This window comes from Papio anubis, chromosome 16 (assembly GCF_008728515.1).
Source record: "Papio anubis isolate 15944 chromosome 16, Panubis1.0, whole genome shotgun sequence".
Lineage (NCBI taxonomy): Eukaryota > Metazoa > Chordata > Mammalia > Primates > Cercopithecidae > Papio > Papio anubis.
This window is the reverse complement of record NC_044991.1, coordinates 40,828,089-40,852,617: the sequence shown is the minus strand read 5'-3', so window position 1 is coordinate 40,852,617 and position 24,529 is coordinate 40,828,089. Positions and strand designations below refer to the sequence as shown.

Below are 24,529 nucleotides of genomic sequence, written 5' to 3'. Positions count from 1 at the left end.
GAATCAGTTCATCCCTGCAGCCCTCCCTCAGGAGAGCTGTGATTGGCCAGCACGGGTCACATGACCACCATCTTGACTGACAGCTGGACCACATGATGGGAAAGACAATCACAGTGTTCCCGGAGGCATCACCACTCCCTTCAAAGGCAATGGTTCCTTGTGGAGTGATTCTCAGCCCCAGGGAGGGGACCACACCCTCAGAGAGGCCTGGCTAAATCTGGGCCCGACGTGCAGGAGTATTGGGTGGATGTTGTTCTATCTTCCCTCTGCCCATCTTAAGACTGCTGAGGATGGGGTGGGGTACAGAATTCTCAATCACTCTTACCAAAATGCATCCATGATTGAGCCACAAAGCTGAATGACTAGAAACAGGGCTTCAAGGACCCTTTGTGTGATTATTTAAAAGGAATCAAACATTCCAAATTTTAGAAATAGAAGGGACCCTAGGGGTCACTGGTCCTCAAACTTTTGTTAAGCCACATGTGCCATCCTTTGAACAAAGCAGTCCATGAAAGCCACTGTACTGAAGCAAAACCAAGGGGCCACAGGCATCCCCCTTGCTCAGCTGCCCTCTTCCCTCAGAGACTCTTCAAGCAACTCCATGCAACATGAGAGCTCTGCCAAATGCACCTTGAAGTCCAGAGCCTCCCTCCATGTATGCGGGGCTGAGGCCAGACCGATGCAGTGCGTCATTGAGCTCGTGAATGGAAGTTAGTGGAAGATAATGGGCCTGGAACCTGCCGTGGGCTTCTCTCTACTAGCCAAGAGCTGAGTGCTAAGCCCTGACTCCGTCCTTTGAGGTGCCTGTCATTCTTCCCCACCTCCCTCCTAGGATTGTGCTAAAACCACCAGCACTGGGTCCCATCAGTTAAATCTTTAAAATTGCTCATAGTGATAGTAAAAGACCAGTCAATAGTTATTCTTAAAATAGGGATTAAGCAGATGTTTCTGCAAGCACACTGTCCTGCTTTGAAGATAATCACCTGATAAGCTGACCCCAAAACCCCCAACGGTGAGTAGGGGCCACTGGAATGTACAGTTGCTGATACATTGAGGAAAATTTGTTTTGGAAGTGTTTTCTTTTGTTTGCGCCAGAACTCAGAAATGTGTAGACGCTTGTGTTTTTATTATGCTGTGGATGTTGTCAGCTGAATTTTCAGAAGCTTCACCAGCAGAATCATCTAGATTTTTCTGAATTGAGATTATGGGTCAATAGTCTAATTTTACAAAACATTCCAACCCTGATATTGCCTGTGTCCTAGATCTAGACCAGTGGCCCTCAAAATGTTGTCCCTGGATCACAACACCTGGGAACAGATCAGAAATGTAAATACTCCAACAGATGCCAGACCTACTGGCTTAGAATTTCTGGGGCTGAGGTCCAGGAGTCTGGGTTTTAATGTGCCCCCCACCCTTGCCGCACCCCAGGTAACGCTGATGCACACTGAAGTTTTAGAACCACTAATCTAGACTATTTACAGCCATGTTTTTAGAAAGGAGCTGGAGAAATAACTAGAATTTGGAGCATTATTGAAAATCAGCCCTTTTTAACTCAAATGTCTGGGATTAAAAAGGGTGAAAAAAAAAACAGCCTCACTTACCTATTCACAGGGATCCAGAAACTCCATTAAAAAACCCAACTGCTAAAGAATGGGTATTTAAGTTCATTAAGATTTCTAGTTAGCTGGAATTTAATTTAAAAACACTTTTCCTCCAACTCTGGATGTCAAACACCTTTCCAAAAATGCTAAGGTTGTTCTTCCAGGTGCTAATGCTGGCCTGAAGGAGGGCACTGGGCAAGTTCTACATCTCTCCACCCTCTCTCTTGCCTCTGCCTCAGTCTCCTCAACTTTGCTCTCTCTCCCTTTGCATTCATCCTGACTCTTCCTCTGCTCCTCTTGCCTCTCCACCCCCAGACTCCTCCTCTTCCTTCCCAGTTTCATCTCCTTCCCTGGAAGTTCATTTCCGGACTCAGAGGAATTCTTGGACATAAAAAGGCACAGCCCTGAAGGTAGGGCTCCATGCCCGCACCATTTTATCCCCTAAACTCCCTGGCCTCTTGCTGCTTTCCGCAGGCACGTTTTAGAGACACATGAATTAAATGAAAAAGCGTATATGTCAGTCTTTAAATATTTTTAAAATTGTTTTTAAGTGAAAGCATTTGACTAGAAGCCACATCATTTTAAAATTCTGGGAATTTTAAAGAAAAAAGAGAGGAAGATTTTAAAGTCTGCTGCTTACAATTTCCTTAAGATAAGCCAATCAGGCATCATAGCAGACCAGTAATCTCATATGTATATATTTGGTGACCATGAGTTCTAGAAGTTAGCAAACCCAAATATTTTAAAGTCGCCTGGAATTCCTACTACATCAAAAGGCTGAGAAGTTGAATAACTTTGGCCATAGGTTGTAGGTAACGTATTGAGGAGTTTATTTCACTTCCAAGTGCATAGCAAAGAGTGGCCCGCTATAACTTATCTGGCTGATAAAACTACAGGAGCTCTTTCTGTAGGCTTGATTACATGTGCAGCATGAAGAAATGCATGGTGGTTTTGTGAAGGCAGGGGCCATCAGTCCTTTCACATACATTGCGCTGTCTTCCAAGTAGGATGCAAAGACTGGGTCAGTGATGTCCCATGGCCACATCCAGGGATGAATCCCTTCCACAAGTGAGACCAAAGGAAATGGGCACTGAGACTGAGGTAAAACCTCGTTGATCTGATGTAAGAAAATACCCAAAACCTGCAGGCCAAAATCACTCACACGACCAGCTGATGCGATGTGAATTTTAGCCTCTTTCATGTCATCTGATGATCTCAGCAGAGAACAAAAAGGTCCAGTGTTCACCTGGTCCTGCCCTTGAGGGACTATTTGGGTTCTCCAGAAGTGGACCCCAAGGCAAAGACTGGGTACCTGTGACTTACCTGGGAGGTAATCCCAGGAGGCACAGGGAAGGGAGGGAAGTGAGCCAGGGAAGGGAACCAATGAAGGAGTGTGATGAGCAGGTTGCCATTGTAGACAGCTCAGTCCTGCTGGGGTCCCTCTGAGGGACCATGTGGAATACGACTCTGAACTGTCGCTAGGAGGGATGGGGAACTTATCCACCTATCCTGGTCCACAGCAGCTGAGGGTTGTTCCTGAGGTGTTAATACCCAGCGCTTCTGGACTGTACTCATGTGGGCCATGTATGTTCCCAGAGCCCAAGATGCAGGCAGTGATCAGGGTGTTCAGCATGTCTGAGTGACCACTGGGATGGCCCAGGGTATGTGGACAGGACACTAACATCAAGGTCCATGGGGCCACCTATTGCCAAGAACTCTCTGGCTTCGTGTCTGGCCTCTGAGTACATCGATTCCCTGACTATTCTTTGGAGGTAGAGAATGAACCACAAACACAAAAGACCCCAACTCCTGTCTACACTTATTGCGGCTGAGCTGCAAGGCTCTGAAGTCATTTCACCTCACCAAGGGTGAGTTTCCTCACTGGCCCAGAGAAGAATTTGGACTAGGTCATTTCTGAGAATAAAACCTGCCCCTCCAATAACCACAGGCTGTTCTGAGGCTCCTACAGGCTTGCACAAAGCCCTCCCCAGCTCCCTGCATCTGCCTACTGTGTTTATGAATTCTACTATTATCCAAGGACTACCTGCATCTTATTCACTCTGTATTTGTCTTTAAATGTACTCATTTTTACGTAGATTTGTTTGGAAATCTATATGTCATCTGCTGTAAATAACAGGTAATCCTAAAAAATTCACAAGTATTAAATATCACTCCTCCATGCACTTTCTAAAGTCACCTCCCATTTCACCAGGGTTCTGCACCCACACTGTGGAGAAAATCAAGCTGGTGTCTATCACATCAAGTGCTCTGTAATAATAACAGTGACCGGGGATTGAGCGCCACCAGGTGATGGGCAAGTCATACACATTATTACATCATTTAGTTCTCACTAGGCACATTGACTTTCACTCCTATGGTGGGTGGGGAGTATTGTGGTTCCATTTCACAGATGAAGAAGCTGAGGCTCTGAGGGACAAGGCAATTGGCCCACAGTCTCGCAGATGCTCAGCAGTAGCAGGAGGTTCCTAATCACAGGCTACACTCCTCGTTGGGGCTGTGCAGCTCACTTGTGGGCAGTACTGTCTTACCTGGACCCAGGGGCCAGTCATGCCAATTCCCTGTGCTGGCGTCACCCAAATTCTTGGTAGCATCTTTCCCCAGAACCTTCATAATATTCTTACAGGGCTGATACTTCAAATGTCCACACTCTACGTCACAATATACATAAAGGTGTACTATGCGATGCTTTTTCCGTATTTTTCATTATCTATGTTGCTTTATTTTTTCTACTGAGAATATGGATCGCTTTTGTAAAAAAAGAGAAAAACAACAGAAAGTTTAAGCTTGTTTTTTAAACTCACTGTCATTTTCCATCAAGGATAAAAGAGGAACCCCATTCTTTCTCCCCTTTATTTGAAGAGTGCCCAGGATAGCACTGCGTGAGTGACAAGTGAGGAGAAAGCCCTGCACGCAGTGAGGACAGATGCTCACAAGACAACATGTGGAAGTGTTGGGGAGAGGGCCTGCAGGGTGCTGTGAAGGATGCTAGGGCCCCGTGTCTGAAGGCCATGTTCTGGCAGTCTGAGGTTGCCACCAAACAGAAGAATGGGGATGATCTACAGGTGTCAACAGAATAGCAGGGTTACGTCAGACACTACTAAGGCCCAGCTCCCAGCTCCCAGCTCCCAGCTCAGACGTCCAACAGGCTCAAGGCCATCGTTCTCTAGGCCAACTATTGAGCGTGTGTCCTCAAGGCCCTCCTGAGGCGCATTCTCACTGCCATCTCTGTGTTTTTATCTAGGGTGCCCACGTGTCCTACTAGCTGGCCTGAGACAGTCCCAGCCTGCATTGACTGACTTGTGTAATTACGGACAGCACCCTCTTTCACACTGTCCTAGTTTGAACATATTATGCGTGCTCACACGCAGAGGGGCAGGTAACATAGACAAAGCAAAACTGGGTTTCCCTAGATTCTAGTTCTGATTTTCCCTTCAACCAGCAGAGTAATCCTAAACAGCAAAGGCTGGACAAAGTGAAGGGACGGCAAACATCCCGTGCTAACCCTGACTGTCCAAAGAGGCTGCCTGGAGTTCCCTGGGCATGGCAGGGAAGAGTCTGCGGTTTTGTCAGCAATTTTGATGAGTTGTAGGCATGGAAGGGGTGGGGAAGGGCAGCCCATGTGCCCTAATTAAGCAGCCCTTCCACTAAATAGTCTCCATGGATCATTCCGCTGTGATATTTGAGCTCAAAAATGATCAGAAAAGGGCCATGCTTAAAGCTATCTGCCATCCCTGGTTCTGTACAACCCTGGTGATCCAGAATCATTCTGCTTTCTGGTGGTGGGATTCTCCTGGCAAAAGCAGAAAATCCAATCAGTTAGTGAGAATGATGATGAAGAATCCCAAGAAGGAAATCACCCCTGTTCTGCAAAGATCAACTCCACATAACCCTGCAGGAAAGTCAAGTGGCTAAGAACCCCTGGCATCTCCCCTGGGGCTATTGGTCATGCTATAAGAGGGCGCTCTAGGGGAAGTAGAAATTTCTTCCTCTGTTCTCTTGAGACTTCTCCTGTGGAGCAGCAATCTCAAAACTCTTAGCCAACAGGACAGAGGTATTGCTGTGTCCAAATAACCACTGCCCAAAGCAAGGTCCTTCCTAAATTCAGTGTTGGGGATCGGTATGACAGGTAAAACAGCCTCTTGTCATTGTGACGCCAGCAGGTTTTGCTAGCCTAGCATAGCCAACAAGCTTCATAGCCTGTGTTTCTCGCAGGAGACAGGCGTGTGTGTATGGGTGTGTGAGTTCACTCACAAAGACGCAGTTGAAATTAACAAGTCGAGAGAGAGTGACTGCAAAAGAAGTAGTGACCGCTAAAGTAACACAAAGAGAAGCATGTAAAACATGCACTTCCACCATTCCGTTCAATACTGTAATTAAGCTACATAAGCCCAAGGATGTGTTCCGCTCACCTTGTTAAGCCGTTCAAGCATTTCTTTTAGCAGGAGTTGACATTCACACTCATTTTCGTACCTGCAAATTGGACACGTAAGTGAGAGTTGGGTGGCTACCGTGCTTTCATATGTATGGATCACATAATAAGCATTAAATTCAACCTGGGTACGATGCCCTCTCCTTTGAGGAGAGGGTCTTAATTTTAAAGTAGTAGCTAATGAATGCTGCATTTCCTAGCCAACTGCCTCCCAATCAGAAAGTGGTAACATTTACAAACTGCATGGAGTAACCAGGGGCAGTTAGCCGAATAGGAGACTCCCAGCCTGAAGGCCCCAACCCCAGCCCCTACAGTCTTATTCCCAGCCACCCCAAGGACGAGGGAATTATATCCTGGCCTATCTAAAACCCAAGTGCAGCAGTGGCAGAGATGGGAGACTGCCCTGCACAATCTACACCACCATTAACCTGACCGTACTTGGATTTCCTATACTATTTTATTTGCTGACACATGTAATGTGTCAATTTTTCCAGATTATGTCATTTAATCCTTACATCACCCTAGAAGAAAGCAGTTATTGTTAGTGCTGCGTTAAAGATGAGGAAACTCAGGCAGATGCTCCCAACACTTCGCCCTCCTCCTAGCAGCATCACTCCCCACACAGCGACAGCCTCCTCTGGGCAAGTGGGTGGGGCAGGCTGGACATGCCAAGGAGTTAGGGCCTCTGGGAGCAGCCCCCAAACTCTGAAAGAGGCAAATTGGAGCATAAGTACCCTAGCTCCTTTTCTGCTCAGCTGGGACAACTGAGGCACGTTCTATACCCAGCAAGTGGAGCTCCAGTTGCCCATGATGGGAACTTGCTTGCTAGTGCACTCAACACTGGCTGTCTTCCCTTCCTGTCTCACCTCTTAACTCCCCTACTGGTGTTCCCCGAGGACATGTTCCAAAGAAGCCACTTGCCCTCAAATTCCTGTCTCAGGCTTGGCTTCTGGTGGACTCCAAACTAAGAGAAGGGTGGAGTCAGACCTGAGACTTGAGTTAGACACCAAAACTGTGCTTTGATAACCATGCTATATTGTCTGGATAGAGAAATGAACTCCCCCAATTTAAACATTCACAAGATTAAGAAAGCAACAAATACTAGGAGCAGGTGTTTTTGTTTGTTTGTTACTTGGTTTTTTTCTCCTAGTCAATTTCTTTCTGGACTTCTAGAAAATGATGGGGATTGGGGAAGCACAGACTTCAGAAATCATTCTGGTCAGAATGAAGGTTTCCCTCTGCGGGTATTTTAACCCTGAAGAGAGAAGATTCCTTCCTAAATGACTCCTCCCCTTGTTCCCTATAAGGTGACCCACAAATGCCCATTCTCGCCTTCTTCAGGAATTTGAGCCCTTGATGTTTGGCAAGCACAGGACTGCCTAGAAGGGAGACTACATTTTCCAGCATTCCTTGCAGCCAGGTGTGGCCATGTGACAAAGTCCTGACCAATGGGATGGAAGCCTAAGTCTGCATGGCAGCTTTCAGATACCTTTAGTAAGCAATGGTGTATGTGTGCCCTTTGCTTCTCATTTTCCATCCCTCCCTCCATCCTGCAGCCAGAAACATGAATGCTGCCTTCCTGAAGGCCACACAGAACCTTCCACGTCCCAAATACTGTAGAGCATCATACTAAACTGCTTAACCAGACCTTACACAAGCGAGAAACATTTTGGATAAGCCAATGACATTTTGGGTAAGCCACTATCACTTTTTCTGATTTTTTTCTGTGTGTGTGTGGAGGGGGGGCAGGGGTGGTAAAATACGCATAACATAAAATTTACCATCTTAACCATTTTAAGTGTACAGTTGGTGATATTAAATACATTCATAATGTTGTGAAATCACCACCAACATCCATCTCTGTAACTCCTCATCTTGCAAAGTGGAGACTCCGTACCCATTAAATACTAACTCCCCATTCTCCCCATCCCCAGCCCTGGCAACCACCATTGTACTTTCTGTCTCTGTGAATTTGACTAGCCCAACTACCTTATGTAAGTGGAATCATACAATATTTTTCTTTTTGTAACTGGCTTATTTCACTTAGCATAATGTCTTCAAGTTTCAACCATATTGTAGCATATGTCAGAATTTCCTTCCTTTTTTAGGGTGTATAATATTCTATGTATCCACCACATTTTATTTATCTATTCCTTTGTCGATGGACACTTGGGTTGCTGCTACATTTTAGGGAGCTATCTAGGAAGCTATCTGTTGTGAACAATGCTGTTACGAACATGTGTATACAAGTAGCTATTCGCGGTGGCTCACGCCTGTAATCTCAGCACTTTGGGAGGCCGAGGCGGGCGGATCACAAGGTCAGGAGATCGAGACCACGGTGAAACCCCGTCTCTACTAAAAATACAAAAAACTAGCCAGGCGAGGTGGCGGGCGCCCAGGTACTCCGGAGGCTGAGGCGGGAGAATGGCGTAAACCCGGGAGGCGGAGCTTGCAGTGAGGCGAGATTGCGCCACTGCACTCCCGCCGGGGCCACAGAGGGGGGACCCACCTCCACAAAAAAAAAAAAAAAAAACCCTCTTTCAATTCTTTCAATTCTTTTGGGTATATGTACAGAAATGGAATTGTTGCATCATATGGTAATTCTATTTTTTAATTTTTTGAGGAACTGCCATACTGTTTTCCACAATAGCTGTACCATTTTACAGTCCCATTAACAGTCCACAATGTCTCCACATCCTAACAAACACATATTTTCTGTTTGTTTGTTTTTTTTATAGTTGCCATCCTAATTGGTCTGAAGTGGGCCATGGTCAATTTGGAGTTTATGTCATTTATAGTTGAAAGCAATCCTAATTAACACTGAGCCCAACCCACAAAGCATAGTTTTCTGTGCCCTTGCATGCCCATGCCATGGGTTCAAGTCAAGTGTTCTTCAACCATGAAAGATGCTAGAAAATCACACCACTGTGTTCTCGGAAGGAAAAGTCCGGAACTGAAGGAAGAACAATTACGAATATGTGCAATGTGCACACATTCCCAGATCTAAAACCATCTGCGAAGCTGAGTTCCATCTAGGAAACTAAACATCTCTGCACAAGTTTTACATTTCATACCAGGATGTTACATGTAGTAGTTTATTTTGTGTATTGCCCTAACAGAGCCAGAACTTAGTTTTTGAGTGTATTATTAGCTTTGAGAATAAAACTGTTAATCAAATCTAACTTTCTCATTGCTCTTTCCTGCTGGAAATATCTAAGAGTTTCCATAGCTTAAGAACACATTTGACGATCAACATATTAACCTGATATTGTGGGTAATTTTCATGCTGTAAAGACAAGTCTAGATATTATATTAAAGAGAAGTGACTTCCAGGCGCGGTGGCTCATGCCTGTAATCCCAGCACTTTAGGAGGCCGAGGCAGGCAGATCACAAGATCAGGATATCAAGATCATCCTGGCTAACACGGTGAAACCCCGACTCTACTAAAAATTAAAAAAAAAAAAAAAAATTAGCCAGGCTTAGTGGCGGGTGCCTGTAGTCCGAGCTACGGGGGAGGCTGAGGCAGGAGAACGGCGTGAACCCGGGAGGCGGAGCTTGCAGTGAGGGGAGATCACCCCACTGCACTCCGGCCTGGGTGACAGAGCAAGTCTCCGTCTTGAAAAAAAGAAAAAAAAAAAGAGAGAGAGAGAGAGAGATTTCACTACAAAGAATTCATGATAATGTATATATCCATATAAGTATATTCATAAAATGAAAAAACTGGCTTCAATTAACTGTTTTACATAAATTATTTTTAGTTTTCAACGATTTGGATAATTGAATCTGTCATTGTATTTTGATAGTTTTGTTTTTATTTCATTCTTGCTTTATTTAGTGTTTCGTTTAGTCTTTGACCTGTTAAAGACCTGATTTTGAAATTATTCAACTGCCAGGTAGAGATTATGACTAGCGCTAGCATGGAACCAAGGCTGCACATAGTAGCCCATTGCTGCATTATTTTCCCCTGGCTTTAGCTAGCCATCAACTCACCTCTGGAATGTAAACTCAAGCTTGGCATGTATGTGTATGTGTGTGTGCCTATGGATGTGGATGAGCGTGATTTCTATAATGATTTGCAATTCCCACTACCACAATCCAAATGTCAAAACTTCTCCAAGGGGGCAAAGGGAGAGAATAAATTAATATGAATTTTAAATAAATCACAGAGCCTGAAGGAACTGCTTCATGATGGGCATATAACTCAGAACCAAGTGCAATCAGTAAAGACCAGGAAAAGCCAACACAGCGTTTCCTTCAACTAGGACTCATGGATGTCATGCTTGCCAGCCAAAGTACAGTAGACTATGGTCTAATGCCAATACAAAGGCCATCCAGGGAATCCTGATGGCCCATTAAGCTGCCCTGGATGTCTGAGCCACAGGGCACTTTCCCCCTTTGCTTTGGAGAACATGAGCTTCATCTGAATGAGGTCCTATTTCTGGGCCTTACACTGCAGGAGTCCAAGAACACATTCTCTCAAGATACAGTGTTCCCAAAAGAGCATAGGCCCAGGGTGAGAAAACCCAGGTTCAAGTTCTATCACCCACAGGCCGTCTCCCAGGTTCAGTTTCCCCATGAAGTGCCGTAACAAGTGGGTTTTCAGGTCCCTTCTACCAGTTCCAAGTCTGTTTCTATAGATTAAACCTCAAAAGAGTTGACAGGAATCGAATCAATAAATGTGATTTAATAAATGTGTTCAGAACACAACATTGAATAACCTGCCCAGGATTCAGATTGAGAAACTGGAACTCAAATATAGAGCAGGTTTGGAGAAATCCTCTGACTACCCTATACCAGGGGTTCCCAAATCTGGCTGGAATGACCAGTGGCACTCATTAAAAATGTTTAAGCTTCTGGACTCCACTTGAGGTCCAGGGTAGGGCCTGAACATCTGTATTTTAAAATTCATTTATGAAATTTTAAATGGATAAATCTCTTACATGGTTAAATAATTGTGTGTGTGTTTGTGACAGAGTCTTGCTCTGTCACCCAGGCTGGAGTGCAATGGCACAATCTCAGCTCACTGCAGCCTCCGCCTCCCAGATTCAAGTGATTCTCCTGCCTCAGCCTCCCGAGTAGCTGGAACTACAGGCGTGTGCCACCACACCCAACTAATTTTTGTATTTTTTTAAGTAGAGACAGGGTTTCACAATGTTGGCCAGGCTGGTCTCGAACTCCTGACCTCAAGTGATCTGCCTGCCTCGGTCTCCCAAAGTGCTGGGATTACAGGTGTGAGTCACTGCACCCAGACCACAATTAAATAATTTTTTTAAAGATATAAAAAGACGTTCTGTTAAAAGTCTCCTTCCCACCTCTGTCTCCCAATTGCCCAGTTCCTACTCACTTATCCCCCTCAGGTAGCCAGTGTCATTGGGGCATGTGCCTATGTGTGTGTCTGTGTGTGTGTCTTTGTGTGTGTCCTGAAATTCTTTTTATGCAAGAAAACAAAAACAAAAACAAAAACAAAAACTCTACTCTTCTCCCTTTTTAAAAAACTAAATGACAATAACATACTTTTTTCCACTGCACAGTATTCCATTACATGGAGGAAGCACCTGTTTCCTATTAATGAGCATTTATTTGGTTCCAGGCTTATTGCAGATCCTGCTGCAGTGAGTATATTTGCAGGCATGCCATTGCAAATGTGTACCTGCTGGAGTGTACCTGTTGCAGTATACCTGTTGCAGTGAGTATCTTTACAGGCATGCCATTTCATACCTGCTGGAGTGCATCCTCGAGACCATCCTGGCTGACACGGTGAAACCCCGTCTCTACTAAAAAATACAAAAAACTAGCCGGGCGAGGTGGCGGGCGCCTGTAGTCCCAGCTACTCGGGAGGCTGAGGCAGGAGAATGGCGTGAACCCGGGAGGCGGAGCTTGCAGTGAGCTGAGATCCGGCCACTGCACTCCAGCCTGGGCGGCAGAGCGAGACTCCGTCTCAAAAAAAATAAAAAAATAAATAAATAAATAAAATAAAATAAATTCCTCGAAGTGGCCTTCTGAGTCAAAGAGCACACACATTTATAACTTGAAAAAATGTTGACAAATTGCGTATTTTTTTAAACAGCTCCTATGTGATTTTAACACATTACTCAATCTGTGGGAGGGGAGACCATGCCCTGGACCAGTGCTTCTTAGTCTTCAACATTTAACTTTTTAAACTGCAAATCACCTAGGGAGCTTGTTAAAATGCAGATTCTAATTCTGGAGTTCTAGGATGGGCCTAAGAATCTGTATTTCTAGCAAGCCCCCAGGTGATGCCAATACTGCTGGTCCATGGACTGCACTTTGAGTATCAAGACCCTAGAGGACACATAGTGAGCCTAATTCCCAGGTGTCAGCTGCCATGCCATGAAGGCAATTACACTTAACATGCCCAACACCTAAATTCCAGTCCCGGGACAGTAATTCACTAGCTGAGGGGCCTTGCCCCAAATTCCTACATTTTCTGAGCCTCAGTCGCCTTATCTGTAAAACAGGTGCGGTAAAGATAAGTCTGTAAGGATTAAATAACACCGGTACATCTCAAAAACAATGTGCTGAGCAAAAGAAGCCAGACAATAGAATACTTGCTGTAAGATTCTATTTTTGTGGAACTGTAGAATAGGCAAACTCAATCTATGGTGATAGAAATCAGAACGGGTGCCTCTGGTCTGGGGCAAAGGGGACTAACTGGGAAAGGGGAGGAGAGAACTTTCAGGGGTAGTGGAAATATCTCACTTGTTTATGGTAACACGGGTATATACATTTATCAAAACTCACTGAACTATGCACTTAAAATATGTGCATTTTATAACATGCAAGTTATATCTAAATTTAAAAATAGATGAAAAGTAAATGATACAACTTAGTGTAAACTGACGTGTCACCAAAATAGAAGCTAGTCTTAACTTAAGGAAATGTGCCACCTGCGTGCATGGATGAGGTCATTGATCGACAGGGGACCAGAGACGGACCTCCACCCCTGCGTGGGTAGCAGCGTGCTCCCAGCCCCGCGCCCCCGGGGCGGCCCACGCCCTGCCTCGGTTTCCCCCGATGGCCGCCGCTTACTTGCTCCGGAACTCGTCGAGCGCGCGCTGCGCCTCGGTGCCCTGGCGCTCCAGCCGGGTGCGCTCGGCAGCCAGGTCCCGGGCGCGCTGGCGGTTGCTCTCGACTTGGCGGGCGAGGGCGTCCTCGGGCCCAGCCAGCTCGCCCAGGCGCTGGAAGGCATCCAGCTGCCGCCGGAGCCCGGCGTGGCGCTGCTCGAGCGCGCGGGCCCTCTGGACGTGGGCGGCCACGCGCTCGCCGAGTCCCTGCAGCGCCGCCAGGCTAGTGGCCCCAGCCCAGCCCTCGTCTGCCGGGCGCTCGGGCTCGGCGGCGCGCGAAGCCTCATCGGCGCGCTCGTACTGCTCCTTGCGGGTCTGGAAGACGTAGCTGCGCCGGTACATGGCTGCTCTGGCGCGGGCGCGCGGGCGGCGCGGAGCCGGCTCTCCAGGAGGCCCCCGGCGCAGCCAGCAGCCCGCTAAATAAACACCGGAGGCCCCCGGCGCGCTACTGGGACGTTCCAGAGCCGATCAGCAGTTGGGCCCGGGCGCTGGAGAAGAAAAGAGCAGCTGCCCGCTTTGTGCGGCGGATTAGCGGCCCATACAGCTCCGGGGTTGGAAGGTTACGCGGGCAATGAGGTTTTTGTTCCGTGATTGTTCAGGCCTGTTGCTTTTGATTGAATGGAGGGTCAGGGGACACGGAAGGCATGACGCTCTTTTGACTGGTTCCACTGGGGACTGTGAAGGAATTCCCCAGGCGAGCTCTTTAAACTTGCACTAGCTCAAGAGCCCAGGGCTTGTCACTTTGTCTCCTCTCTCATTCAAACTCAATTGTAGAACTCTTTAACAACGCCATTTTTTTTTTCTGATTACTTAAGCAATTCTTTTTTTTTTTCTTTTGGTCTTTTTTATTTCCAATTGCTCGGTTATGCATGCAGCAATTCTTTCTCATAACCATAACACGACGTTTAGCACCCCTCTCTATGGCAGAGGTTCTTAACCATGGATGCAAAATAAAATGGCATGTCTCCATAAGTAGTGAGGTGTGTCGCAAGTAATTTCTTAGTAATACCAGTGCATATTTGTGAAGAGCCTACAATAACTTAGGAGACATGCACGGTTATGTTTTTATAATTCACCCATGCTCCGATGGAGTTTGACATCCTTTCTTGAATGGAAAAAACAAATAGAGCCTCACCTATGGGGCTATAATAGGTGGCTCACGCCTGTAATCCTAGCACTTTGGGAGGCCGAGGCGAGCCGATCACCTGAGGTCAGAAGTTTGAAGCCAGCCTGGCCTACATGGTGAAACCCCGTCTCTACTACAAACACAAAAATTAGCCGGGCGCGGTGGCGCGTGCCAGTAATCCCAGCTACCCGGGAGGCTGAGGCAGGAGAATCGCTGGAACCTGGGAGGCGGAGGCTGCAGTGAGCCGAGATTGCGCCACTGCACTCCAGCCTGGGTGACAGGGTGAGACTCCGTTTCAAAAAAAAAAAAAAAGAAAAAAAGTTGCTTTTTCTTTTCTTTTTTTTAACATAAAATGTAATACAAAAAATTTTAATAAAAAATGAGATGGAGTCTTGCTATGTTGACCAGGCTGGTCTCAAACTCCCGGGCTCAAGTGATCCGCCATTAATTGGCCAACCCTCAGTTACAGAATAATAAAGGATTTTTCGTCATTATGTTTCATTTTAATTTTTATTATGGAACAGTTGGATTTTAAGGACAAGCTTTTAAAATAAATAAATAAAAATATATATACACAAAATAGCTAAATTTTGACAAATTTAAAAGTAAATTGTGGGTGTTGAAAGAAATATATATATATAAAATAGCTAGATTTTGACAAATTTAAAAGTAAATTGTGGGTGTTGAAAGAAATTAATACCACTTGATGAGAATGTTTCTGAATGTAAATATTTTGTCATACCTCCAACTTTAAAAATCATTATCAAAAGGGTTGTTTTCTTAAAAGTGAGGATTAGTAGTACCATATAATTACTAACTATATAAATTGTGTGTGATTATACTACAAATTAAAGATGGAGAAAGAAAATTACATAGATCTTTGTGGAGTTTATTATTACACCAAATTATTACCTTAAGATAATAGATTCAGTCTGGAATAAAGCTCTGTAAGGCCCCAAACTGTGCTGGTGACATGGTTATTGTTCTATTTCCTTAAACCATTTAAAATTAGATTTGGTCAGGTGCAGTGGGCCACACCTGTAATCCAGAACCTTGGGAGGCCAAAGTGGGAGGATATCTTGAAGCCAGGAGTTCAAGACAAGCCTCGGCAACATAGTGAGACCCCCATTTCTTTCATTTGTAAAAATAGAAATAATAAATAAAAATACATAAAATTTGATTGTATGGTCAAATTGAGAAGAACCACATGAATATTTTTGTAGGTGCACATATACCATGCTGATAGCATAGTAAATTGACTTCAGGCTTCCTCGAGAGCAAAACCAACATATAGCAAGAGTTATAAAAATCATTTGTTCCCTTTGATATCGTGTATCAGTCAGATATTGCTACAGAACAAACTGCCCCCAAAACTAAATGGCATGGAAGTATTTATCACTGCATTCCCTGGGACTGGGAGCTCAGCCGTCTTCCAGCTGTAGGTCTCCTTTCAGCAGGGGCAGCTCTGCTCCCAATGTCCCTCAAGCTTCTGAACTAGCGATGACAAAAGCACAAGAGCAAGCCCAGTCATACAAGCTCATCCCAGGCCTTTGTTTGCATCATGTCTGCTGGCATCCTATTGGTCAAAGCAAATCCCATGGCCACAAATAAAGTCAAGAAGAGGCAAGGAGGAGTCAGGGCTCAGCCTGAGGCCCTGGCAAGGGTGTGGGTGGATAATCCCATCATGCTGGAGTGGAGAATCAGGACCCACAACTCAATCGACCACACATGGGAATCCCATCTGAGAAAAATATATTCTAGAAACATAACAAAAAATTATTTCAATTTAACCCAGTGAAATGAACACTCAGAAAATACCTCCTCACAAAGCATAGCCTCAGAGTTAAATATTGCACAAAATCAAGTCTCTGCCCTCAGGGTGCTGGTGGAGAATCCATACTGACTAATGAAAACACAAGATAATCTGGACAACTTCTGAAATAAAGATCTTAGCAAAATGCTGTGGTTGTATTGTCTAACTTCAGGTGCACTGGGAAACGCAATCCTGCTATGTGCTTAGAAGGAGTGTGCAATATTTGTCAACAACCCTAAAGACCATATCACTGGTGGGAGGTTATTCAGTAGGAGTAGAGATCATATGCATAAGGAAGAAATCATTGCTGAATGAATTTGTTAATTCAAGAGGCATGTTTGTAGAGATAGGTTCCACAGGACTTGATGAAAGGTCAGTTATGGAAGAGTTACTCTAAATACAGTTGAATGGCACTAGTTTGGGGGCAGGGACAGGAAATGTATGTTGTTAGAATAAGAAAGATCTGAGGTTAAGTTCTGGTCCCATCACTTCAGTAAGTGATGTAACCTATCTAGTCCCAGCATGGAGACTGGTAAAATGAGAATAATCGCTTATATAATCGCTTATATAAGTAGGGTAACCATACATCCCAGTTTGCCTAAGACGGTCCACATTTACACCCACTATCTCAGCATAAATATAGCAAGCATCATCTTCCACTCTCAAGGGTATCTGGGTTTGTCTGAGAAAGACATGTCTTTTATCTAGCCTGCATAACCTGAATATATAGCCTCTATCTGATCATAAGGAATCATCCAGATAAATCCCAAAGAAGGAACATTCTATTAATAAAAACATTCTATAAAAATGTTAATATCATAAAAGACAAAGAGAAGCTATGAAAATGTTCCAGATTAAAGGAGACTAAAGAGACATGACATCTAAGTGCAATATAGGGCCGAGTGCAGCGGCTCATGCCTGTAATCCTAGCACTTTGGAGGCTGAGGTGAGTGGATCACCTGAGGTCAGGAGTTCAAGACCAGTCTGGCCAACACGGTGAAACCCCGTCTCTACTAATAATACAAAAAATTAGCCAGGCGTTGTGGTTTGTGCCTGTAGTCCCAGCTACTTGGGAGGCTGAGACATGAGAATTCCTTGAATCCGGGGGGACAGAGGTTGCAGTGAGCCATTATCACACCACTGCACTCTAGCCTAGGTGACAGAGTAAGACTCTGTCTCAAAAATAAAAATAAATAAATAAATGCAATATGGATCCTAGACTGGAACTTGTAGTGGAGGAGAAAATCTGCTCTAAAGGTTATCACTACGTTCATTAACAAAATTAGAATATAGACAGTAGATTAGACCATAAAATTGTATCAAGATTAAATTTACTGAAGTTTATGACTACGCTACAGTTACGTAAAATAATATCATTATTCTTAGAAAATATACTCTGAGAGGCTGGGTGCAGTGGCTCACGTCTGTAATCCCAGCACTTTGGGAGGCCAAGGTGGGCGGATCATGAGGTCAGGAGTTCAAGACCATCCTGGCCAATGTGGTGAAACCCCATCTCTACTAAAAATACAAAAAAATTAACAGGGCGTGGTGGTGCACACCTGTAGTCCCAGCTACTCAGGAGGCTGAGGCAGGACAATTGCTTGAGCCCAGGAGGCAGAAGTTGCATTGAGTCAAGATAATGCCAATGCATTCCAGCCTGGCAACAGAGCGAGACTCCCTCTCAAAAAAATGAAAATATACTCTGAGCTATCTAGGAGCAAAGACCCATGATGTATGCAACTTATTCTCAAATGATTCTGAATAAAATGGCATGTATAAATATAAATATAAGTAAGTATGAGAGATAGAAAGGAAATTAGACAAAATATTAAGAGGTGAATCTGGGTTGTTTGTACTATTCTTGCCATTTTTACTAGAAAGTTTGAAATTATTTTCCAAAACACCTGCAAAAAGTGTGATCACCTTTGCAGTATAGACATTTAATAAATACAACTTGCTTTATGTTATAGCTATATATATGTATAATGGCTAAGAGAGAGAGAGGTGCAGAGAGGAGGATGGCTTAGCAAACTGCAGTAACAATAGGAGAAAATGGGCTATAACCATGGAACAATTGTACTTATTTATTTTATTTATGTATTTATGTTTTAAAAAAAAAAAGGTCTTGCTATGTTACCCACACTAGTCTTGAACTCCTGTGGTCAAGCAATGCTCCTGCCTCAGTCTCCCAAAGTGCTGGGATTACAGGTGTGAGTTAGCACACATGGCCCTATCACACAATTTTAACTGGTAAAGCACAGTGGCTCACGCCTGTAATCCCAGCACTTTGGGAGGCCGAGGCAGAGGGATCACGAGGTCAGGATATTGAGGCCATCCTAGCTAACACGGTGAAACCCCGTCTCTACTAAAAATATAAAAAAAAAGCTGGGCACCTGTAGTCCCAGCTACTCGGGAGCCTGAGGCAGGAGAATGGCGTGAACCTGGGAGACAGAGCTTGCAGTGAGCAGGAGATTGCGCCACTACACTCCAGCCTGGGCAACAGAGCAAGATTTTGTCTCAAAAAAAAAAAAAAAAATTTAACCTTGTGGAACATACTTTGATATAAATGAAAATGCTTATAACAAACTTGAAGGGGAAAAGAAAAGCAAAATACCAGATGCATGGTGATTTTAACAGTATAAAAATATCAGAAATTAGTGAAATATGCCAGGTTTAATGTTCATCATATCTTTTATGATGAACAAGGCAGGTGGACTCCTTGAGCCCAGAAGTTCAAGACCAGCCTGGGTAATGTGGTGAAACCCTATCTCTACAAAAAATATAGGCACATGCCTGTAGTCTCAGCTACTCAGGAGGCTGAGGTAGGAGGATCACTGGAGCCTGGGAGGCAGAGATTGCAGTGAGCTGAGATTGTACCATTGCACTCCAGTCTAGGTGACAGAATGAGACCGTGTCTCAAAAAATAAATAAAATAAAGTTATTTAAACGTAAAATAAACTTTTAAAAATTTTTAATTAAAATTTTTTCACTAACAAATATCTAAAAGCCTGAGTAAAATAGGCTTAGATGCTTTGTCTTTTAGCCAATTTCATACTCTAGCATTTTGAGCCATCCCTCTCAGTTACGATACATTCTGAGTTTGCTTTGGACATTTTACAGAAACAAAAGGTAATGGAGATAATCATATATTCCTTAGAGGTGGGTTTCACGTTAGGTCTCTGCTGTCTACTATTGTGTGACCTTGATCAGGTCAATCTGTTTTCTAAAATGATGGACTTAAGCTAGAGAATATCTAAGGTTCCTTTCTGCTTATTATGAGCAGAATTGTCTTCTTCCAAATCTCACATGTTGAAGTCCTAACTCCCTCAAAGTGTGGCTGCCTTCAGAGATGGGGCCTGTAAAGAGGTAATTAAAGTAAATTGAGGCCGTTAGGGTGGACCCATCTGTGGTGCTTTGTTCTGGAAGCCCTAGCAAACGAATATACTGCTCTAACACTGACTGCACCTTTTACCATCCTCCTTTTCCCAGAATATGCAAATGTCTGCCACAAGAGGGCCACCCCGCGCTAAAATTGAATGCCCTGCCACATGGTCCCTCCAGGATGCACAGTTTGAAGCCTTTCCAACCAAACTGGACCAACTCAAAAGGTAAATCAGCTATGGAAAGTCTCATTTTGAATAAGGTGGCCAACAGCCCAGGAGTGAAAGGGCAGGCAGACCCCTGGCTCCCGGATCCCTACTATCCCTGCTCCCTGTAGCTGGGCCTCTCTGTGAGGCCCCAGTCCCTAAAGACACACCTGTGAAGTATGCTCAGTGCTCCTGGAAGTGATAAGTCTGCAGGAAGGGTCACAGCAGATGGAGAAACACACTCAGAAGCAAGGCTGTCTCTCCAACTGCACACATGTAGTTGACTCTGAAGTTTCTGGAAAGTGAAGCCTGATATTCAAACATTATCAAAGAGAGCACTAAGCATCCAACCTGCTTTTTTCAGGGTCTAATTCAGAAACTGAAGCAAGCATCCAAAAAAAAAAAAACCCAAATTTGTGTGACAGCAAGTGTGTGCCTGGTTCTTTGACTGACGGGCACCGACAAAAGGCAGGATTACCAAATGTAATGCAGGATTCTAAACTGGACCCTAGACTGCAAAAATAAAATCTATAAGGGGCATTGTTATGACAAATGATGAAATTTGAATATGGAATGGGTATTGATAAAAATATTGTATCAGATTTAAAATGTCTAATTTTAAACATTGTATTATGACATGTAAGAAAATGATCTTGGCTGGGTGCTGTTGCTCACCCCTATAATCCCAGCACTTTGGGAGGTCGAGGCAGGAGGATTACTCGAGCCCAGGAATCCAAGACAGCCTGAGCAACATAGTGAGACCCTGTCTCTACCCCAAAAATACAAAAATTGGCCGGGCATGGTGGCACACATCTGTAGTTCCAGCTGCTTGGGAGGCTGAGATGAGAGGATCACTTGAGCCTGGGAGGCAGAAGTTGCAGTGAGCCAAGATTGTGCCACTGCACTCCAGCCTGGGTGACAGAAGGCCACTCTGTGTCAAAAGAAAAAAAAAAGAAAGAGAAAGAAAGAAGGAAGGAAGGAAGGAAGGAAGGAGAAAGGAAGGAAGAAAAAGAAAAGAAAGAAAGGGAGAAAGAAAGAAAGGGAGGAAGGAAGGAAGGAAGGAAGGAAAGAAAATGACCTCATTCATAGGAAACTGGTTTGGGGATAAGGAGGCATGATGTCCAACTTATTCTCAATGGTTCAAAAAATAAATAATAGACATGCACTTATGTTGATATAAACATATATAAATAAGTACATAGAATAATAAAGCAAATGATTGGTGGATTTAGGTATGAGGTATAGAAGTTCCTTTTACTCCTCCTGCAACTTTTCCATAAGTTTGAAATTGTAACAAAAGAAAAAGTTACCTCTCAAAATCCCAACACCTCCAGGAAAATTGTGCTGACAACAGGTGTTTCTTAATGATAGCAAGAAAATGCAAAAATCTCCCTTTGATTCACCAGATGGTATCATGGTCTCAGCAACCAAAATTTCATTGACAACCACAGTAGGAGTTTTACACCTACCAAAACGATGGTATGGATTTTCAGACACATCTGGGCTTGCCTTCTCTACACAGTCTCAGAATGTCCTTGAGACTGTCATACCAAGTCATCGTCATTCTGATTATGCACGAAAAGCAGCCCTTCCCATGACCTCAGAAATGCAGAAATGAGTCATTGTCCCAGCGGGTGCCATCCTCAGGACTGAGTTTGGAGAAGTCTCTTTTACGGTTATAATTTCTGTGGCTATAAATCTAGCCATGGTTTTCATATTTCTGCTCTGTATTTCTCTCTAAGATATCATTAAACAAACCTACCACCACTTTCAAGTTGGGTCAGCCTACATCTGAACCACAGTCCCTTTCCTTCTGGGAATAGATTGTTAGGTGGTTTGATGTATTACCAAGCCACAGTTGTCCAACTGGCATGCCCACTCTGTCCTAAAAAGGAGGATGCTCTAGCCCTGCTTTGTACCAGTTAGGAGACAGAGTCCAAGGAATTGGGCACATGCATCCATGAATATATTTCTTCTTTTTTTTTTTTTTTCCAGTGGGGTCTTTCTCTGTCTCTGGGTCTTGCCCAGGCTGAAGTGCAGTGGTACAATCTCAGCTCACTGCAGTCTCAACCTCCTGGGCTCAACCGACCTCCCACCTCAGCTGCCAAACTAGCTGGGACTACAGGTGCACACTACCATGCCCAGCTAATTTTTAAACTGTTTTGTACACACAGGAGTCTTGCTGTGTTGCTCAGGTGGTCTCAAACGCCTGGCCTCAAGTGATCCTCTTGACTCAGCCTCCCCAAGTATTGGGATTACACGTGTGAGCCGCCATGCCCAGCTCATGAATATATATCTGATAGAAATATACATTCATGTATTCATAGATTGAAACATACATTTGGGGGCTGGGCATGTGGCTATCACCCAGCACTTTGGGAGGCTGACGCAGGTGAATTGATTGAGCCCAGGAGTTTGAAACCAGTCTGGGCAACATGGCGAAATCCTGTCTCTCTCTCTCTCTCTATATATATATATATAAAAAATACAAAAAAATAGCTGAGCAAGGTGGTGTGCCCCTATAGTCCTAGCTACTGGGGAGGCTGAGGTGGGAGGATAGATTGAGCCTGGCAGGTCAAGGCTGCAGTGAGCCATGATTGTGTCGCCACACTCCAGCATGGGCCACAGAGCAAAAGTCTATCTCAAAAAAAAGATAAAAAGAGCCTGGCGCAGTGGCTCATGCCTGTAATCCCAGCACTTTGGGAGGCCGAAGCAGGCGGATCACCTGAGGTCAAGAGTTCAAGATCAGCCTGGGCAATATGGTGAAACCCCGTCTCTACTAAAAATACAAAATTAGCCGAGCGTGGTGACACTTACCTGTAATCCCAGCTACTCGGGAGGCTGAGGCAGGAGAATCTCTTGAACCTGGGAGGCAGAGGATGCGGTGAGCCGAGATCGCGCCATTTCACTTCAGCCTTTGCAACAAGAATAAATCTCCGTCTCACCGCAAAAAAGAAAAAAAAAAAAGAAACATACATTTGGGTTGTCCATTGTTTTGTAGGCCCACGTCTACTTTTCTATTGATATTAGCAGGGACTGATTGAACACAAGAGAACATGTTCTGTCTTCCAAAGTTTACTAGCTTCCCAGCATTGACCTGAAACTGGGGGGGGACAACAGTGCAAGCTATTTTATGAACTATTTTCATACTGTGCATACAGTTAAGGAGTATAATAAGGTACAGTTTAGGAGTATACTATACATTTTAAGCCCCTCAACGCCCCCCTCAGACCTAAACTCCACATGAAGTTTTCTAATGAAATTTTTAAAATGGTCAGTTCACAGAAGATCGCCATTGTTTAGCAGGGTCTGGTCAAAATTCGAAGAACGACCTATTCCAACCATCTGACTTGTTAGTTCATTTGGTAGGGAGCTACAAGTGATGTGAATATTTCCTGCTCTTCCACCCTCTACCACCTGCCTGCTCATGGTACACTTGCTGAATTCTGTGCCTTCATTTATTTGAAATTTATGTCATCAGGCTTTACTTCTCACCCAGCATACATCATCCTTTTCTCCATTGCCTGTCACCCTCAGCTTGGACACCAACATCTTCCCTACTCCTTTACACCTCCCACCCAACCCTTCATGTATATTAATATAATGGAGGAAGATGTCTAAAGAGGTCTTCAGTTCTGCACACCCACGCCCCCCATACCCCAAGACACCATTTGAGTTATGGCCCCCCACTGTTAACCTGGCAGACCTGCCATATGAGTATCTTCACTAGACTGCAGCTCTTTGAGGGCAGGGCTGATAGCAATGCTGGGCATTCCTCAGTGGCCATTCTCCACCTGAGGATCCCCCCAGGGGTCCACCCTCCATCCTTCTCCATGTCTCTCTCAACACTGAAAGCCTGGCCCTCCCAGACTGCATCACCTCCGGGTGTGTCTCATGTCCTCTAGTCTCCTGTAGGGTTTGGCAAATGGGAGTCACTGTCAGGAGATCAAAAAGACTCCCTTCCTGCTTCCCTTCTGCTCTGAGCATAATCTCTCCTCCAAGATCCTTTCCTCCTTCTCCCTTAAAGCCTATAGGTAGTAATAGTTTCCCACTATTGCTACTACACCATGGGCACTTCACCATGCTTTGTTGATTCATTTGGCCCATTAGATATTAGGAACACTGAGAGCTACAAAATCTCATTCATCAACTAGTTAAAGCTTCTGACACAAAGTGGATGCCCAATAAAATGAATTAAAGAATGAGTGAATATTGGAGCCAGGAGCTGTAGCATGCACCTGTAATCCCAGTTACTTGAGAGGCTGAGGTGGGAGGATCACTGGAGACCGGGAGTTCAAGGCTGCAGTGAGCAATGATTGTGCCTGTGAATAGCCACTGCACCCCAGTCTGGGCAACACAGTGAGACCCTGTCTCAAAAAAAAAAAAAAAAAAAAAGAATTAGTGAATATTCGATAGAAACTTGAAATAAAAGATAAAGTTTTTGCACGTTGGGAGGTTTATCTCGAAACTCTTAAATGGGAAAGCTGAATAGTGCTTGGCCAAAGATGGATCATTGCAAGGGATCTTACCAGCAGCTCCAGGCCCTCTCATTCCATGTTTGCTGACTGGGCTGTTTCAAGGGGCATGGTCAAATTTAGTAGCAGTCCAAAATGGAAATTTACTTTGCTCTCTGCTATGACGGCTAGGTTTACATTGTCTTTCATCATTAGAGGAAATATATAGGGACAGAACAAAAATACACTTATTGAGAAAGAGAACAGTGCACCAGTCAGCAGAAAGACTGTAGTTACAAGACACATGAAAAGAAAAAATTAATTCCTTGGAAAAGAGCTTTCTATTTTAAGAAGATGAACAAAATAAGGCATGTCCTTAAGTGATAGCTAATGAAGACACTTCCCAGGCATCC

General features: G+C 44.4%; 1 protein-coding gene and 1 long non-coding RNA gene across 7 annotated transcripts in view; both read right to left on the bottom strand.

The window, feature by feature from the left end:
* The window catches only part of BFSP1 (beaded filament structural protein 1), a 49,040-nt gene extending 25,054 nt beyond the window's left edge, over nucleotides 1-23,986 (bottom strand). The window contains exons 1-5 of one of the 6 annotated variants that reach the window (XM_031656547.1): nucleotides 22,639-23,986; nucleotides 22,480-22,527; nucleotides 20,973-20,974; nucleotides 19,833-19,957; nucleotides 6,032-6,092 (exon numbers count right to left, since the gene is read on the bottom strand). In XM_031656547.1, coding sequence (XP_031512407.1) covers nucleotides 6,032-6,092; nucleotides 19,833-19,957; nucleotides 20,973-20,974; nucleotides 22,480-22,527; nucleotides 22,639-22,819 — 417 coding nt within the window. In that variant the 5' untranslated portion in view covers nucleotides 22,820-23,986. Of the gene's footprint in view, nucleotides 1-6,031; nucleotides 8,035-19,832; nucleotides 20,414-20,972; nucleotides 20,975-22,479 lie in introns of those variants that run through there. The other 5 variants (XM_031656545.1, XM_031656542.1, XM_031656544.1 and 2 more) reach the window with 5 other exon arrangements.
* A 2-nt stretch (nucleotides 23,987-23,988) lies between these two features.
* Nucleotides 23,989-24,529, bottom strand: part of LOC103888138 — a 29,743-nt gene continuing 29,202 nt past the window's right edge. The window contains exon 3 of the long non-coding RNA XR_002515242.2: nucleotides 23,989-24,029. This is a non-coding gene — a long non-coding RNA (uncharacterized LOC103888138). The remainder of the gene's footprint in view (nucleotides 24,030-24,529) is intronic.